Source organism: Danio rerio, chromosome 19 (assembly GCF_049306965.1).
Source record: "Danio rerio strain Tuebingen ecotype United States chromosome 19, GRCz12tu, whole genome shotgun sequence".
NCBI lineage: Eukaryota > Metazoa > Chordata > Actinopteri > Cypriniformes > Danionidae > Danio > Danio rerio.
In genome coordinates, this window is record NC_133194.1 from 37,527,181 (window position 1) to 37,544,781 (window position 17,601).

At 36.7% G+C, this 17,601-nt stretch overlaps 1 protein-coding gene across 41 annotated transcripts in view; it reads right to left on the reverse strand.

The window, feature by feature from the left end:
- macf1a (microtubule actin crosslinking factor 1a) overlaps positions 1 to 17,601 on the reverse strand; it is a 311,815-nt gene that overhangs the window by 33,791 nt on the left and 260,423 nt on the right. For 38 of the 41 annotated variants that reach the window (XM_073931813.1, XM_009294348.5, XM_073931820.1 and 35 more), the window contains 11 exons: positions 11,439 to 11,600; positions 11,184 to 11,354; positions 9,429 to 9,595; positions 9,116 to 9,275; positions 8,388 to 8,714; positions 5,719 to 5,803; positions 5,398 to 5,624; positions 4,723 to 4,929; positions 2,862 to 3,089; positions 2,416 to 2,634; positions 1,768 to 1,971 (listed from right to left, as the gene is read on the reverse strand). In XM_073931813.1, coding sequence (XP_073787914.1) covers positions 1,768 to 1,971; positions 2,416 to 2,634; positions 2,862 to 3,089; positions 4,723 to 4,929; positions 5,398 to 5,624; positions 5,719 to 5,803; positions 8,388 to 8,714; positions 9,116 to 9,275; positions 9,429 to 9,595; positions 11,184 to 11,354; positions 11,439 to 11,600 — 2,157 coding nt within the window. The remainder of the gene's footprint in view (positions 1 to 1,767; positions 1,972 to 2,415; positions 2,635 to 2,861; positions 3,090 to 4,722; positions 4,930 to 5,397; positions 5,625 to 5,718; positions 5,804 to 8,387; positions 8,715 to 9,115; positions 9,276 to 9,428; positions 9,596 to 11,183; positions 11,355 to 11,438; positions 11,601 to 17,601) is intronic. The other 3 variants (XM_068215319.2, XM_068215321.2, XM_068215309.1) reach the window with 1 other exon arrangement.

Below are 17,601 nucleotides of genomic sequence, written 5' to 3' on the forward strand. Positions count from 1 at the left end.
TAAATGATTTGAAAACCTCACTGTCAATCTAATACAGATGTTAGATCACTAATGGGTGTATTATACGGTGCTCTTACCTCTACCAGCTGAGGGTGATGCAGAGAGCAGTGATGATGGAGGGATGGACACACACACAGCACATCCACAAACATGAGTGACGGGTGGACGGATGGACCAAACGGACATGGGATGGACAGGGAGAGGGTAAGAGGAGAGTTGCAACAAGCAGGGATAAGGGGAGTTTAGGGATATGGGTGATGGGATATGGGAGCACATGACAGTTTGAAGAGATTGAGTGGAGAAACAGTACAATGTGTTAATTCAATAGCATGCAACAGACCAGCAGGAAGAATCAATAAACAGTCAGATGATGATGTCAGTCATGTTATTTAAAAGACAACCTTAATTATAGGTGACGTGTTTGATTTAATAAAGCGCATAGGGATAGTTTACTCAAAAAACAAAACTAATCATTTACAAACTTGTTTGAACACAAAAGACGATTGTAGGAATCTGGTGCCAATGACTTCCATAGTACTTTTCCCCTACATTGGATGTCAATAGCTGCCACTTCCCAACATTCTTCAAAACATCTCATTTTGTGTTCAACAGGAAAAAATAAACTTATAAAGGTTTGGAAACACATAACGGGTCCACATAGAATCTGCGACTGGAGACATCTGCAGATTTTCATAAATGATTGTAAATAGGGTGACACAGTGGCTCAGTGGTTAGCACTGTCACCTCACAGTGAGAAGTTTGCTGGTTCAAGCCCCAGCTGGGCCAGTTGGTGTTTCTGTGTGGAGTGTTTCCCAGTACTGGTTGCGGCTAGAAGGGCATTTGCTACGTAAAACGTATGCCCGAATAGTTGGCGGTTCATCCCGCTGTGGTGAACTCAATCAATAAGGGACTAAACCGAAGAAAAATGAATGAATGAATGAAAGTTGTTTACATTTTTTCATGCTGAACACAAAAGACGAATGTAAGAATCGGGTGCCATTGACTTCCATAGTATTTTTCCCCTACACTAGATGTCAGTGGTTATAATTTCAGAATTTTTTCAAAGAATCTTAGTTTGTGTTCAGAAAAAAACGGACAAAGAAACTTATAAAACTGTAAACATATGAAAGGTCCATATACAATTTGCCACAGTAGAAATCTGCAGGTTTTCACAGATTTTTGAGTCTAATCTATTTTTTTTACTTATGAAAATGCGTGTAAATATATAATTGTTTAGCTTTATATCAGCATTGTTTAATAATATGCATATGTAAAATCAAATTACATCACTTTTATTGTCACATCATCAGCAGCATGTGTACTATGATGGGTGAAAAGTTTAGGCGCTGGCTCCAGACAGTGCAGAAACAGATACTTGTACATGTCTTTTAGTGGATGTATTGTATGAGAGACCTGTTGTGTATACCACAGGGGAGGTTCTTATTGGATTTTGACTGTAAACTTTAAATAAATGTTATTTATTATAATTTTTTGTATTAGATTTTAAGCTCCTATACTCTCAAATTCATTCTGCATTCATTACAAAAAACAGCACAGAAAAAAAGTCAGCGGATTCTGTCTGGCCCTACACTTGAGGGTAAATGGGTCAATGTTAATTTCTGGGTAAACAATCCCTTTAAAAGAACTTGTGTGTGTTAGAAATTGTAATGATAATAAAATGAGTAAACTGTGGGCTGCAACATTTACATACAATCACAAACTGGGCAGCAGACCAAAGTAAGCATTCAAACATTTTCCAGAAAATACCTGAACGGACTGTGACACTGCTTCATCCAGTGCAGTGGCTCGACTTTTGACTTCCTCTTTGATGCGCATGTAACGTCTCTCTGCTTCATTATAGCGCTGCCTCACTGTTGCCCCTTCCTGGGCGCTCAGTTCTGCCAGCTGTGGGCCGATCTTTAGCAGTTTGTCGATGTGTGGCTTGTGCTCAGCGATGGACTCTCTCAGGAGCTAGACAGGAAAAAAACAAGTAATGTAATCCTATATACAGTCAAAGTCACAATTATTCGCCCTGCTGTGTTTCTTTTTTTAAATATTTCCAAAATTATGTTTAACAGAGCAAGGAACTTTGCACAGTATTTCCTATAATATTTTTTCTTCTAGAGAAAGTCTTATTTGATTTATTTCAGCTAGAATAAATGCAGTTTTTAATATTTTTAAAGCCATTTTTAAGGTCAGTATTATTAGCCCCCTTAAGCATTTTTTTTCTGACCGTCTACAGAATGAAACTACTATGTTTAGAAATGTGTTGAGAACAATCTTCTTTTCATTAAACAGAAATTGGGGAGAAGAATAAAGCAGGGCTAATAATTCAGACTTCAACTGTACTTCATGTCTACAACCACAAATGAGCAAATGGGACTCAACTTTGTCCTCTTAATGTCACCCACTCACCCTCATCTGATCTTGCTGTTGTCTGAGAGCCTCTGTGTCAATGGCAGGAGGGGGTAGCTGGGTAATCAGAGTCTCAGTTTCGCCCAGCCAGGGTTCGAGTTCTTCATACGTCTCCCAGAAACGCGCCACCAGCACCTGCGCTTGCTCTAGAGCTGAGAAACGCTCAGCATGACTCTGATTTACTGCTTCATAACGAGCACTTAAAGAGTCCGTCTTCACCTACAGGAGCAGGAGAAAAGAGGTTTTACTGGGTCAACCAAATTACTCTTTGAAGAGACAGAAAAAGCAACTGTTGTTTTTCTTAAAACATGACTCAACAAATCAAATCTCCGGCGGAAAATGGATGAGTCACGTCAATTCAATTTTCCTAATTGAACCTTTCTCAGAAGAAACATTGCACAGCTTATTCTGCCCCGCTCTCTTGCTCTTCTATATTTTGTGCTCACCTTCAGTGCGTCTCTCTGTTGTTCGCTGCAGCTCTCTAGGATGTCCTCTCGTGTCTTGAGGAGCTGGTCAACGGTGTCTTTGTGACGGATGATATCGATGTTAAAGGCTCTCTGCACCTGGAGTTGAGCCACAGTCACGTCGGGCTCCAGACTCAAAGGCCCCAGAGACGCCAACTTCCTCTCTGTCTCTCCAACCCACGTCAGCTCTGCGTCCACCGCCTCCTCATACTAAAACAATGACACGCATATATAAACAGTCAAAAAAAAGAGAAGTGTAACAGAAATATTTACAAAATTACCAAAGCAGCACGGTCCTAAATCTAATATTATGAAAGAAACAACTGATGTTACATATTTATAATAACATTTTAAATATTGCATGAATATGCTGAATTAACAAAAATTATAAAATAAAGTAATTGTTAGGCCCCTCTGAAATCTGAAATAAGCTTAATAACTTAATAAGTTACACTTAATAACACTTATTTTTGACAGTTTGACACAGTAATCCATGCTTTTTAACCACTCAGTTGGAATACTGTAACGCACTGTATGTGGGGAGTAGCGGGTCAGCTATTGCCCATTTGCAATGATACAGTTAATTGGTGCCCCTTGTTAGCTTCGCTTCATAGGTTGCCAGTGCATTTTAGAATACAGTTTAAGATTATTTTATTTGTTTTTAATCTCTAAATGGTCTTGCCCCACCTTATATGTCTGAGCTGATACAACCCTTTAAGCACACTCATTCTCTTGGCTCAGCTGATCAGTGCCAAAAACAAAGCGTAGGCATAAAGGGGACCTTGCTTTCGCTGTCGTAGGTCCTCGACTATGTAATAATTTGCCTCTGCTCATTAGACAGGCCTCTTTTTTAAGTTAAATCAGCTCTTAAAACAATTTTTTTTCATTGACACCTGAATTTACTAACTGGTTATTTTAATTTATATGCCTTTTAGATAGTTTAACTATATTTTACCTTATATTTTATACACTATTATGCTTATTATGATGTATATTTCTGTACAGCACATCTGTGTTTTTAAAAGTTTTTTTATAATTAGTTTGATTTGACTTATATAAATGTGTATATATAAATGTTATACACACACACACACACACACACACACACACACAAAACATTTTATTTGATTAATTTTAGTAATATTATTGTTTATTATTATTGTTATTTATTGTTTATTTGATTTATGTACAATAGTTTGTAAAGTAATATTTTCTGTTTTTCAGGAAACATATGAAAGACTTTGTTAACCAAAACAAATAGTTCTAATCAGATTTGCATCGTAAACCTTAAAAGGTTTTTAGTTACTATACTTTCATATCATTCTACATAAATCCACTTAAATTCTACACAAACATAGCAAAAGATGTCCACCGATACTGGCCCTAGTAATTGTATATAGCGGTATACAATATGTTTTTGAACAATAGGGTTTGTTGCAAAATGTATTATTTAAAATGCATCTGTGGATTGAAGATCGAAATCCAGTTTCATTTTTCAGTGTTATACTTAGGAATTATTGATTTGCATGAGGCTAGAGACACATATTAATGGAGAATACTTCTGGTTGCAGCTAAGAAGGCTATTACACGTAAATGGCTTCCTTCAACCCCTCCTATTTTAGAAGATTGGAAAGTAATTGTTATAGAAACCTGGAAGATGGAAATCCTTACTTTCTCTTTAAAACTAAAAAAACAGAAAGGGGCTACGGAATAAATGGAAAGCATTATATATATTATTACTTTTTTTCTCCTCTTTAAATAGTATTGTAAGCTCTCAAATATTGCAAGTTACAGAATTATATTTTGAAAAAAAAATGCATCTGTGCAGTATTTATTGCAGTACCTGCTGTGACCTTTGGATGGCAGCCTGCACTAACTGCACTCTCTGTGTGATGGTCTCGTCTGCTTGGCGGTATCGCTGATTGGCATCAGCAACCAGGCGGTCCAGTCCTTCCCGTGCACGCCAGGGTACCAGATCCAGTAAAGCACTGCCCACCTCATTCACTGTGTCCAGAACTAACCTCTTCTCAGCAGAAACACACTTCAGCTCCTGAGCCAGACATGCACATTCAGTAATGACATTAATTTGAGTTATTCATTCATTCATTAATTCATTAATTTTCTTTCAGCTTAGTTCCTTATTTATCAGGGGTCGCCACAGCGGAATGAACCGCCAACTATTCCAGCACATGTTTTACTAGGCAGATGCCCTTTCAGCCGCAACCCAGCACTGGGAAACACTCTCGCATTCACCCACACACATATAAACTACGTTTAGACATTTCACCTGTACCGCATGTCTTTGGACTGTGGGGGAAACCGGAACACCCTGAGGAAATCCATGCGAACACAGGAAGAACATGCAAACTCCACACAGAAATGCCAATTGGCCCAGCAGGGACTCAAACCAGTGGCCTTCTTGCTGTGAGGCAACAGTGCTAACCACTGAACCACCCCCTAATTTGATCTAACAAATACTAAAATTAAGTAAAAAAAGTGGCTGGAAAACATCCTTCACCTTCTGTCTGTCCTGATAGGCTGGTGTTGTGTCTGGCTCAGCGTTGTTAAGCTCCGCCTCCACTCTATCCAGCCATTGATTGATGTCATCGTGTGAGCTGGCAAATCGTGTGGCCAACTGAAGGGCCTGTTCCAGGGTCCGAAGGGCCTTGCTACTGCCCGCCGTCATTTCAGCGTAGCGACTTTTGATGCCATCCAACTTCTCTTGGATCAACAAGACCTCCTCGCCTGTCACAGACAGACAGACAGACCAGACATGATCATAATCAGAGGAGGAATTCAGTTATACGCTAATGAGTGCAGAGACTAGATGGAAAAGTACCAGTGGTTTGTTTGAGCAGAGCCTGTCCGTTCTTAATGGCCTGGTCCACAGTCTTCTTCCTGCTGACAATCTCTTCATTAAGAGCCTGTAGGGGACCAGTAGTAGAAGCGTTAGCTCTGGAAATAATTTAAAGGAATTTAAACGTAATTAAAATGTAATGATGAAATGAATAAAATGAAACAATAAAACAATTGGCTAGGGTGACCACCCAATCCCGCATTTTGCAAGACTGTCCCAAAATTGGGAGCTTTGTACTGTCTCCGCCATTTATTTTTTGTCAGTGTCTTGATATTCTTTTCTCTGAAATAACCACACCACAATAACCTTTGGTGTTTAAATATCCATGAACGCAGCCAACAAATTTGAGTTATAGCGGTAAATCAGTTTTCATACCACTGATGATGACAGAGCAAAAGAACCTGTGTGGATCAAGGCACAATATGTAAGAAGCAGTTCGAGCAGCTTCATTTTTTTCCCTCTAAAACCATTTGAGAGTTTGCCTGGCTCTGTTTTGGATCATTGTCTGGCTGAAATGCCTGATGTTCTGTTCATCATCCTAATAATGTAGATGCTGGACTGAAGCAGCGAATAATAATTCACTGAAAGTTGCTGAAGAACTACTGAGAGATTTCAGCTGCTGTCTGGGCTTTCACAGCCTTTCTACACCTTCCTTTTTTCATGTGTTCAATACTTTTTCCTTGTATTTTTTTTATTTTATTGCACATTACTTTGTAATCTAGTTAGTTTAGTTTTTCTTGCATATATAGACTTCTTTGGTTGTTAACAACATACAGTAAAAATTTCAGGTCAACATTATCTTAAGAAAGATGTTTTCTGAGAAAAATACTGATGTGTTCAATACTTATAAACCGGTATATAAACCGCTAGAACAGTATTATATATTTTGCTGACTTGTGTACTTACATTATCTCAAATGTTTCGAAGAAATCCAGAGAAATAAGCCATTTTAACTAGTGACACAGACATAGTCCTGTGTTGCCATGCTCACCCTCAATATTTGGTTTAATTTTATAGAAAACAGAAAAACATCTATGACACTTTAATATGCTGTGCGTTTTAGAAACTTTACAGAACTATAACAGAATCTTAAAATAAATTAAGTTTTCTTCTTCACCACATCATCATGACCAGGAAAACAGGAAGCGGTTGACTGTGACATAGTCAAGGTTCTGCTGCTTTTGTGCCGCATCATGCTCATCGCTCATCAGTAATTACTTCATCGCTCTCGTTTGATTTCCATATCTTTCAGTCTAACTCTGCTTCATACTACCATTATAATTAGAAGTTTTAAATACTTTAGCACACCCATGAGCATGATTTCTGCAGGAGTAATAAAGATGACAACTCCCATGATTCCACACTCAGTCACGTCATCATCAACCTACATTTTTGATTGTTGTGAATACACACACTCTAGTGGGAAAAATGACATACTGTGCCTTTAATAGTGATTAATTACACCGACCAATAGAACATCCTGCTCAAGGATGCCAGATCTAACATAATCAGCAAGTTCAAATAATGTACATTGCCTTGCAAAAGTCTTGTCATCGATCCCAGTTGTGAAAGCAACAAATAACAAAACTTGACTTCAAGTTGATCATTTGGAAAAGTGGCAAAAGGTAGATCTTTCAGATGAATTATCTGTTGAACTGCATCCCAATTATCCCAAATAATGCAGACCTATTGGAACCCGCATAAATCCAAGATTCTCATAGAATTCAATCAAGTTTGGTGAAGGACGAATTATGGTATGGGGTTACATTCAGTATGGGTGAGTGCGAGAGATCAGCAGAGTGCATGGTAACATCAACAGCCTGAGGTATCAAGACATCTTTGCTGCCCATTACATTACAAACCACAGGTGATGGTAAGATCTTCAGCAGGATAGCGCTCCTTCTCATACTTCAGCCTCCACATCAAAGTTCCTGAAAGCAAAAACGGTCAAGGTGCTCCAGCATTGGCCAGCCCAATCACTAGATCTGAACATTATTGAGCATGTCTGGAGTAAGATAGAGGAGGCATTGAAGATAAATCAAAACAATCTCTATGAACTTTCTTTGCCATTCCAGATGACTATATTAAGTTATTAGAGTCATTGCAGAGATATATGGAAGCAGTCCTCCCAGCTCATGGGAGTCATACACAATATTAATTCTTTTTTCCACAGCACCATGACTTTATATTCTATACTGCACATTATTTCTGTTAAGTGACTTAAGACTTTTGTCTTAGCAAAGTCAGACCTTACTGTCCTAATAAAGAATTAAAAATCAAGACATGATCATATTTTAATTTAGGTAAAATAAGCCTAATCTAGAAGCCTTTGCCTTTCACATTAGCCACTTCTGATACCAAATGATCAACTAGAAGTCAAGTTATTATTTGTTGTTCCTAAAACTTGGATAGGCGACGAGACTTTTGTCAGGTAGTGTATATTAGCGTTTATGTGGTCAAACGTATCTCTCCCTCCATTGTACGGCAAAATAACATCTTCTGACCCGCAAAAAAACAGTAACCCGGTGGTCACCTCACTGGCAGCCCTAGTATTATTCTTTATTCTGCTTTTCCCCCCTCAGTATTCATCATCTCCAAAAGGACTCAGAAAATATTTTAACCCTGTGCTGCTAAAACCTGCAGAATCATACCAGTGTGTGTTTGTGCTGCTGCTCTAGGTGCTCCGGCTGATAACTCTGCACTGAGACCTCAGCCAGTCTCTGGGCCACCTCAGCTAGCCAGTTCAGGACCTCCACCTCTTCCTCTCCAAACAGCTGTGCATTGGCCAGCGCCTGCTCCAGCATGGCCTCTCTCCGAACGCACCAATCACGCAGCTCTGTGTGCCCGCTGCGCACTGCACCCACACGCTCGCCCAGCCAATCCTGATCGGCTGCGCAGCTGAGCGGATGGAGCGATTGGCTGAGACTCTCAAGACGGTCTACATTATTCTCTCGAGAGGAGACTTCCTCTTGGAGAGCCTGGGATAGTAGCCCAGAGTAAAGAAAAGATGCGATTGGATGATAAGAAGAAGGAAAAAAAAAGACAAGGCAAACATAAACATATATGACAATGCAGAATAACGACAAATCATAATTAACAAAAAAATACATGGATCAAAACAAAATGAAATGAAACACAATCATAAAAAATGAAACCATAATGAAATGGAGATGTATGTGGGCAGGATCACGACCAGAGACCTGAATTTCATGTCTTCTTAGATAACCACACTCCTACTGGTTCATTTAAAACCACAGGAGATTCACAATCTGTTCTCTTCCTCTGCATTTCTAGTCAGTCTAATGATCCTCGACACTGAAAGTAGCTTGCTAAAATGACAGATCTCGGTTCTGTCTATCTTCTGCTGTGTATACTCTACCTTGTGCCTTACAATCTGCTGTGTGATTTTGGATGTCTGGGTTCCCATTGGCTCAGCAGAGCTCAGGCGTCTCTCTGTTGCGCTCAGCCACTCACTGAGCGGCTCCACGGCCTCATGGAACTGTAATGCCAGCACCTGCAGTTCCTCGAGCTGCTTCTGCCTGAGGACGTGACATGAGAAGCACATGCTTGTGTTATGTTCTTATAACCAGTGGGTTTACGACCCAGTGTGATTGAGTTCTGAGTCAGAGATTGGATTAAGAGGTTTTATGGTTGTTTCTGTGTGTCCATATTGCTCTGATTATGGTGTTTACCTGGCGCTGGCCTTTTCCAGCAGGTTTGTCCATCTTTCTCCTAAACTCTGAAGCTGTTTCTGGATTTTGTCTCGGTCTTGTGTTTCGGCTGTAGCAGCGATACGCTCTCCTTCGGCCCTGATCATCTCTACAGTCCCACGGCGGTCATCCAGCAACCGTTGCAGAAGCTTATAAAACATGGGATTTTTAGTTAATGATCCAAAACAAATTCATGTTATCTAAAACTACAGTCAAAAAAAAAAATAATAATTATATATATATATGATATATATATATAGTTTAGCTGAATCAAATCAACATCAGTCAAACAGACTAAAATATTAATTTAATATTAAATATTAACTTTATCACAAAAAAACTGTTCACTTGGTAAAGAATACCCATGTGCACTGTGCAAATTTACTACCCTTTTGTTATTTTCGGGATGAAAACATCCACTGAATGAAACTGCTGTAAAAATGCATCACATAAATATTTTTGATCATTTTTTTTGCATAAATCTGTTAATTAACCTCAAAACTACAAAATTGTTTAGAAAATTACAGGATTTGAACTCTTTAATTGACTAAATCATTGATGTCTCTGATTTGGTGAAAAAAAAACACAAAATTAATTGTTTTCCATTTAAAAAAAAGTAATTGTAGACTGAATTTTTAAAACCTTTTATCACAGTCACAGGACATGTGAACAATTAGTAACAACATTGGCTTAGATGCTTTGTTAGATTTAATTTTTTTCTCTAATTTACTGTTGGTGGCTTTTTTGCCTCATTCACTTCCATTATAACCACATTTGATGGTGCATAAATAAACAGTCTTTGTTTTTATTTACTCCATGAAGTTCTGAGAGCTGAGATACATATTTAGATTTTTTTCAGACACATCAAGGTAAGTGCCCAAAGATCACTCTCACAGACACAAATACACACACTTTAATTTGGTGTGATACTCCATATAAAATCCAGGAACTAAACTTTTTTTTTTTGCACAGGCTTATCTAAAGGGTTAATGGTGCAACTGATGATCAACAGTATAAATGACAAATGTTACCTTTTCCCAACAGGAGAAACTACTCACAATCAAAAATACATGATTATATGATGTCATTTGTGATAAAAAATGTGGTTATAATGGAAGTCAATGGGGCAAAAAGTGCCACCAACAGTAAATTAGGGAGAACAAAATGAAAATTAATTAAAGACAATGATGTTACACATGTCCAAGACTGTGACAAAAGGAAAAATCCAGTCCACAAAAACTTTTTATATTGAAAATATGTCATTTTTTCATCATGAATTTGGCAATTAAAGAGGTAAATCCTGTGATTTTCTAAGCAATGTAGTAGTTTTGATCAGGACTGAGGTTGATTAACAGATTTATGCAAAAAAAAAAAAAAAGATCTGGTCATTTTTACAGCAGTTAAATTCAATGGATATTTTTTTTATCTTTCATCTGCAGTAACTTTTAAAATATTATTCATTTAAATGTTTTTTTAAATTATAAAAAAATTATATATATATAAATATTATATAAATCAAAATTATATATATATATATATATATATATATATATATATATATATGTATATATATGTATATATATATATATATATATATATATATATATATATATATATAATATGATATAAAAAAATATAACATAATATGATATAATAAAATATTATACAATTATGATATAAAAATATCTAAAATATAATATAATAATATAATCTACATATTTTTAAATAAAATCAAACCTTTTGCTCCTGAATTTGTGCCTTGACAACACGGTACTCAGCAGATGGAGGTTTCTGATTGGCTATCAGTTCCTCTGTGTCACTCAGCCAGCTCAAGAGTGGCTCCAGGGCGTCTTGAAACTTCCCACAATGCAACAGGGCCTCTTGCAGCTGTGCGATTCTTTCAGCAACCTGTGAATTGAATAAAATGAACATTTAATAAATGCATTCCTATCAGTCCGCTAAGATAATGTCTAAAAAAAACTGCAAGCGTACCCTCTTGTTGAGGGAGTTCCAGTGCAGGTTGGTGGTCTCCAAGTCATGTTCCAGAGCCTGAGTGTCAGTGTGTTTGGCTGCGCTTTGAATAAGGCCTTGACCCACAGCGTTGACATGTTGCAGTTTAGGCTGAATGCTGTCTACCTGCTCCCTTTCCACAGCCTAAAGAGTGAGTGGGGAAAGATACACAAATGACTTGATTAGTGTATAACTAATGCACTTGTTATGCTACTGGACATGGGATATTACAGAACAAGTCTAAACTGGTCAAGGCTGTACAAACACTACAACATGATAATGGTGGCATGGCCGTTTATAAACAGGGAGGCAGTTTTCAGCCCTCACACATTGACTGAAATTAAATACAGGGCCTTGGCAGCAATGCTGTACAGCTCCATTTCTTCAACAGCCCAACACTACAGAGTTCTGACAGAATATCTAACACAGTGGCTGCCCACATACAGATTGCCAAATACCTCTAACCGATGCCATAATGAACAACTACCAAAGTTAACATGAGGTCCATTTTACTTTAGAGTATTGAGGCACAATGAAAATGCATCTGGAATAGACACAAAGTTACCACTGAATTCTTATTTCAGAGAATAAAACAAGACAAAAATAGGAAATTCATTCATTCATATTGCTTTTGGCTTAGTCTTTTTATTAATCTGGGGTCGCCAAAGCAGAATGAACCGCCAACTTATCCAGCATGGATTTTCCTTGCTCTGTTAAACATCATTTGTGAAATATTTAAAAATGAAAAAATAATTCAAAGGGGGCGAATAATTCTGACTTCAACTGTATATATATATATATATATATATATATATATATATATATATATATATATATATATATATATATATATACACACACACACACACACAGTTGAAGTCAGAATTATTAGCCCTCCTTTGAAATTTAAGATCAGTTATTAGAAATGAGTTATTGAAACTATTATGTTCAGAAATATGTTGAAAAATTCTGGCTAATAATTCTGACTTCAACTGTATATATATATATATATATATATATATATATATATATATATATATATATATATATATATATATATATATATATATATATATATATATATATATTATGGATGCTCCGATCGATCGACATCGGCCGTTGAACCAATAGCAGGTGTTTGTTTATGAGTTTACAAGCAGAGCCGACGCACGTGTTGCATCACAACAGCTAAAATATACACAGTTGTGCATAAACTGTTTATACGTGACTAGTGCGATCATTGTATATCCAGTGTTTTGAGCTGCTATGACGCGAGTGGAGAAATCGCCCCTGTCTAGTGTCCCATTCATCACTATGACTTCTACTAGAAGCTCTGCGAGTCTCCCACATATCCTTCTTTTATCATGTTCAAACCCAAATGGTTATAAAAGACATGTAAAGGGATTATATGCAACACCTTTCATTGATTCTCTAAGCTAAAGAAAGACCTCTATTTAAGTATGTATATTTTATTTTTGTCTTTTTGTGCCAATTTTAACATACTATTTTGCTTGTAATTAAAGTTGGTAATGTAGTTAATCTCGTAGCTGGTCGATTTGGTTCATGACTTATAATACTTTTACAAAGACATTTTTAAAATTCCTATCAGGGGAAAAAAACAAAGGGAAAACAATGCTTCCACATGCCGCGGTGCTGAAATATTGAGCAACATCAATGCACTTCATTGGATGCACACTCCAGAATCTCGCTGGAATTAGTTGGGAGGTACTTTTAGCCTAAAGTTTCATGAATACTACTGATGTGTATGTAAATCATTTCACATATTTTTCACCTATATACAGTAGTACTTATTAAAACTGATATTTTACAATAAAAAAAAAAAGCGACTTTGCGTCAACGCCTAATTTTGAGATCCAGATGATAGCAAGCACGCTTAAACTGTAAAACGAGGGGAACTAAGCATGGACATTTAAATAAAATCCAGCATCCTTTGCGTGTGAGTGTGTGTTGGTTTATTTGCAGCTGCCTTGTGGCGAGGGGCTTCATTCCTGCTTCAAACAGGATGTCTGTCGGCCTCAAAACAATGAACCACAGCTTCAACCTGCTCCACCCTCTGCTCCGCAGTATGTGTGACTGTGAGAGTGTACGCGACTGCGAGCGACGCTTTCTGGTCCCCTTTTGTCTTTCTATATCCTGTCTAACATTATCCTGAATCCATCATCCAGGCCTCCTCCTCCTCCTCGGTGTGTACACTTAGAGCCATTTCCCGTTTTTAATCCTGATCATTCATCACATGTGGCACTTTTCACCCACCAGCATTGAAATAACTCATTCATCTGCATCTGCGGCAGATCTTCCGCAACTCGTGTTGCCAAATCCCAAGCAAAGCTGTTAATTATTTCAAAGACAATTATATGTCTGAACATTTATGCTACGGCTAATTTAGATGCTCAGAACCGAAGCTATTATAGTTTTGCATTTCTAAAGTAGTTTTTATTTTGATATTACTTTTCAATTTGCTTTGTTTCATTAATTGTTTTGTTTAGTTTTATTTTGTATTTAGTTTTAGTTTTGATATATTTGGTATCTGTTTGAGTAATTCTAGTTTAGCAGAGTTAAAGCTGCTGTATGTAAGTTTGTATGTGAGTCTTCTAAAGCATAAAAATACCATCATATGTTTGCAGATATTTAAGAAACATGCCAAGTGAACAATTCTAGTTATCTAAAAAACAATGCTGAAGTCCGCTATTCTGCTCTGAAAATGTGCATTACATGCTGAAACGGTTGTTTCGGTTCTTTTAACCGTCCACTGCCAGTTTAGCCAATTAAATTTCAGAATTCCTGGTGGAAAACCATGTATTTGATTCATTCAATCAGGAAAGCTCTCAAAGTGTGCGTCCGTGACTGAAATGCGACCTCCAGTGGTCAGTAGCAGACTCCGAAATGACAAATAATATTAATATTACGAATGTAAACGATGGGTGAGCAGGTTACACTGTAACCGCTTGTCCTAACAACATGCTACTTGAAAACATTTGTAGTGATAAGCAATTTGTCTGTTTGCAACAGACAAAGCACAACAGAAATTTAAATACAGCTATTCAGAAGCGCTGAATAGTGCACTCACTGCACTCCAATGAAATGGTAGGGTTTATAAAAGGGGTGCCCAAACTTTTTCTAATGAAGGGTCAAAATCCAAACTTGATTGAGAGCTGTGGGCCGAATGTAAATATAGCAAACTTTATTAAGCTGTCTTTCCACTGCACACGACAAGCGACAGACTGAACGTCATTCATTTGCAATGGAGTCGTCCGGAAGTTGCGTAGATTTCCAATCATCTCCATTTGCGGAATATTCAGATCCAATTTGACCTGCGGATACGTTGAAATATTTAAACTACTGCGACTAGACGATATGCGACTGGACGACCGGATGTGATGTATTCCAGTCTTGTCTAAGCATGTCCGTGTGCGCAAGTGGAGAAATACTATTTTTTGAATCAGTTAAAAGTCTATATTTAAAAAAAAAACAAAACATTTATATTCATAAAGGAGTAATAAAAAATTGCATAAAAAATTGTTGTCTCCACATTCCCTCCAAAATTTTTAGCGGTATATGAGTTTCCAGTATTTGTTCATTCAAACATGGTGAACGCACGGAGAGTAAAGGCTCTCGCTTTTGCACTCCTTTATTTTGGACACTGCGAGAATCTAATAGTATCTGGATGCAGCCTTTATGATGCAAGCTGAGATTGCATCACTCAGCGATGCAATGTCAGACATGATGCACTTAATGGAGTGAGTAACGTCACTGTGACGAGCAGGGTTAAGGGTGGGGTTAGGTAAGCGCATTAAAAAGCATTAGATGCAGCTCACATTGCACTGCACCAGGTCTGCATCCAGACCCCTCTCCGAGAATCAGTTTCTCTTTACATTAAAGTGGCCATGGGTAATTTCCTTATTTTATTTAATGATATTTAAAAAATAAATTGAAAAAATTACTTCAAGTGTATTTACTAATGCATTCAATTTGTTTGAAAATATATATTAGTTTAACGAACTTATTACAATAAAACCATTAAAAAAACGTAGATTTATAAAACACTGGAGTTCAATGCCCAACACACTAGTCACCTGTCTTTGCCTTGATTTGCACACTGAAGTCATCTGCTTTGTCCCCTATTCATTAAGTGACAGTAAGTACATTTAAAAAAAAATCTCATTCATTTACAACATTTAATTGAAATATTTAATTTTACAATAAAAAATGAAAAAATTCGCAACCCTCCCGATCATTTTCCCTCTGGCGGGAAAATGATCCACAGGTCCAGGTTGGGGATCACTGGTTTATAATCTAATTAATACATATTAAACCTTTTAACATTATTAAATGTAGATGCTGAATCACTGATATGTGTTGGCTTTGAGTCACAGTTCCGAAGTTCAATTTCAAACTGTTTATTTTATTTTCAAGATATGAGATGAACTATCTGCTACTGCTTTCAGTAGTTTAATGTTTGCACAGCTTACATTAACTCTTGTGCAAACCCCTTAGGTTAATAAAAAGAAAGGAGCTGTTAGAACAAACACTATATCCAAAACGCAACAAAATCAACTAATTAGTTATTTAATTAAATAGCTAATTAAATAGTTGAATGAAATAGACATTTTTCATATTAAAGATCAAGTCTTTTTTTAACTCCTAATGTTGCGAGTTAACACAATGAATTTTTTATAACACATCCCATAATTTTTTAAATATTAACATCTACCAAATGGTTGATATATCGGTTTATGGTTCAAGGCTGGAATTTAACATATACTATGAAAATCTGAAAATATAAAGAGTAAGATCAATTTTATTGATTAATTTCTTAATTATCAAGATTTTTTACTATAAACCAAAATCAAGTGTATAGTGCAACAGGATTATGTTTGTTTGATTTTTTTGTAAACCAACATAGCTGTGTGTGTAAGCCATTATTTAAATGACTTTAGCAGTCATTATTCAAAACAGTCAAAATATGGTCAACAATTTGGTTAAGCATAAGTAGAGTCAAAGGGTTAAAGATGCCTAAAAGCAGAAACTGTATGTTTATTTCTAAAAGATGTTTTATTTCTTTTTGTCAATAATCCTCATGATTTTGACTGATGCACTAGTCCATAACAGTGCTTCTACAGTTGTTTGTCTGAACAACCACAGCATTTTTTGCTAATTATAATTTAATTTCATATAGTTTTTCAGTGGCTGTTGTAAAGTTTTGTTTAGTTTTTCATTTATTGGGAATTTATTATTTTATTTCAGTCAACGAAAACGTTTTTAACCAACAATTTTAGTATTTAAGTTATGTTTGCTAAAATAACCTTGCTCTGAACTTTGAAATCGGAACAAAGATGCTTGTGTCCACATGCAAGTAGGATGTAGCTAAACTTATCCATGCAACAACAGAAAGAGTTCTCTTCTCTATACTCGTCTCTCAGGGTGTTGGACTCTTGTAATGCAGGCCTCTGGAAAATATCTAGGATGCCTGTCATTCCAGTCAAACGCTCTCAACCAATCTGGCCAGCAGGCCAATCACTCTCTCACACACATACCGCTTCATACTTCTCTCTTCAGCGCTCTTTAAACTCTGTTGTTTCTCACTTGAACCCCCACAGATCACTTTTAGCTACTGGCATCTTATGACCAACCCACAACATCACTGCCATTGAAGTCTTTTGTTTCTCTCTCTCTTCAGTTTGAACCACAACTCCATGTCGCATATGAGTATGCCCACATTTCATTTCATGTACCCCAAACTTAGCTGAGTTTTCTAAACATTGTTCCATACCAAAAAGCATCTTAAGTTTTAAAAAGCATTTAAGCATTCTTAAAAGCATCTTAAGCAGTTAAGTTATTTTAATGCATTTTCTTTTGCGGAAAGCAAGATAAAATCCATCAGACTTAATTACAGAAGCAGTCAAAAATCTGGACACACCCAGGTGTTTCTCAAGATCTCAAACAGAAGTTGTTTACAGTATCTGTAAGTCGAAGATGAAAGTGCTTTCATGAAAGGGATTCACTATTGTTTTCTGTACATAAGAATGTGTCCAGTCCAATACAGTGAAAGCCTGTTCTTACAACTGAATAATAAATAAAACATTTTTATAAAAAAATATTGTAAAGTCAGAACTCTGAGTTATGA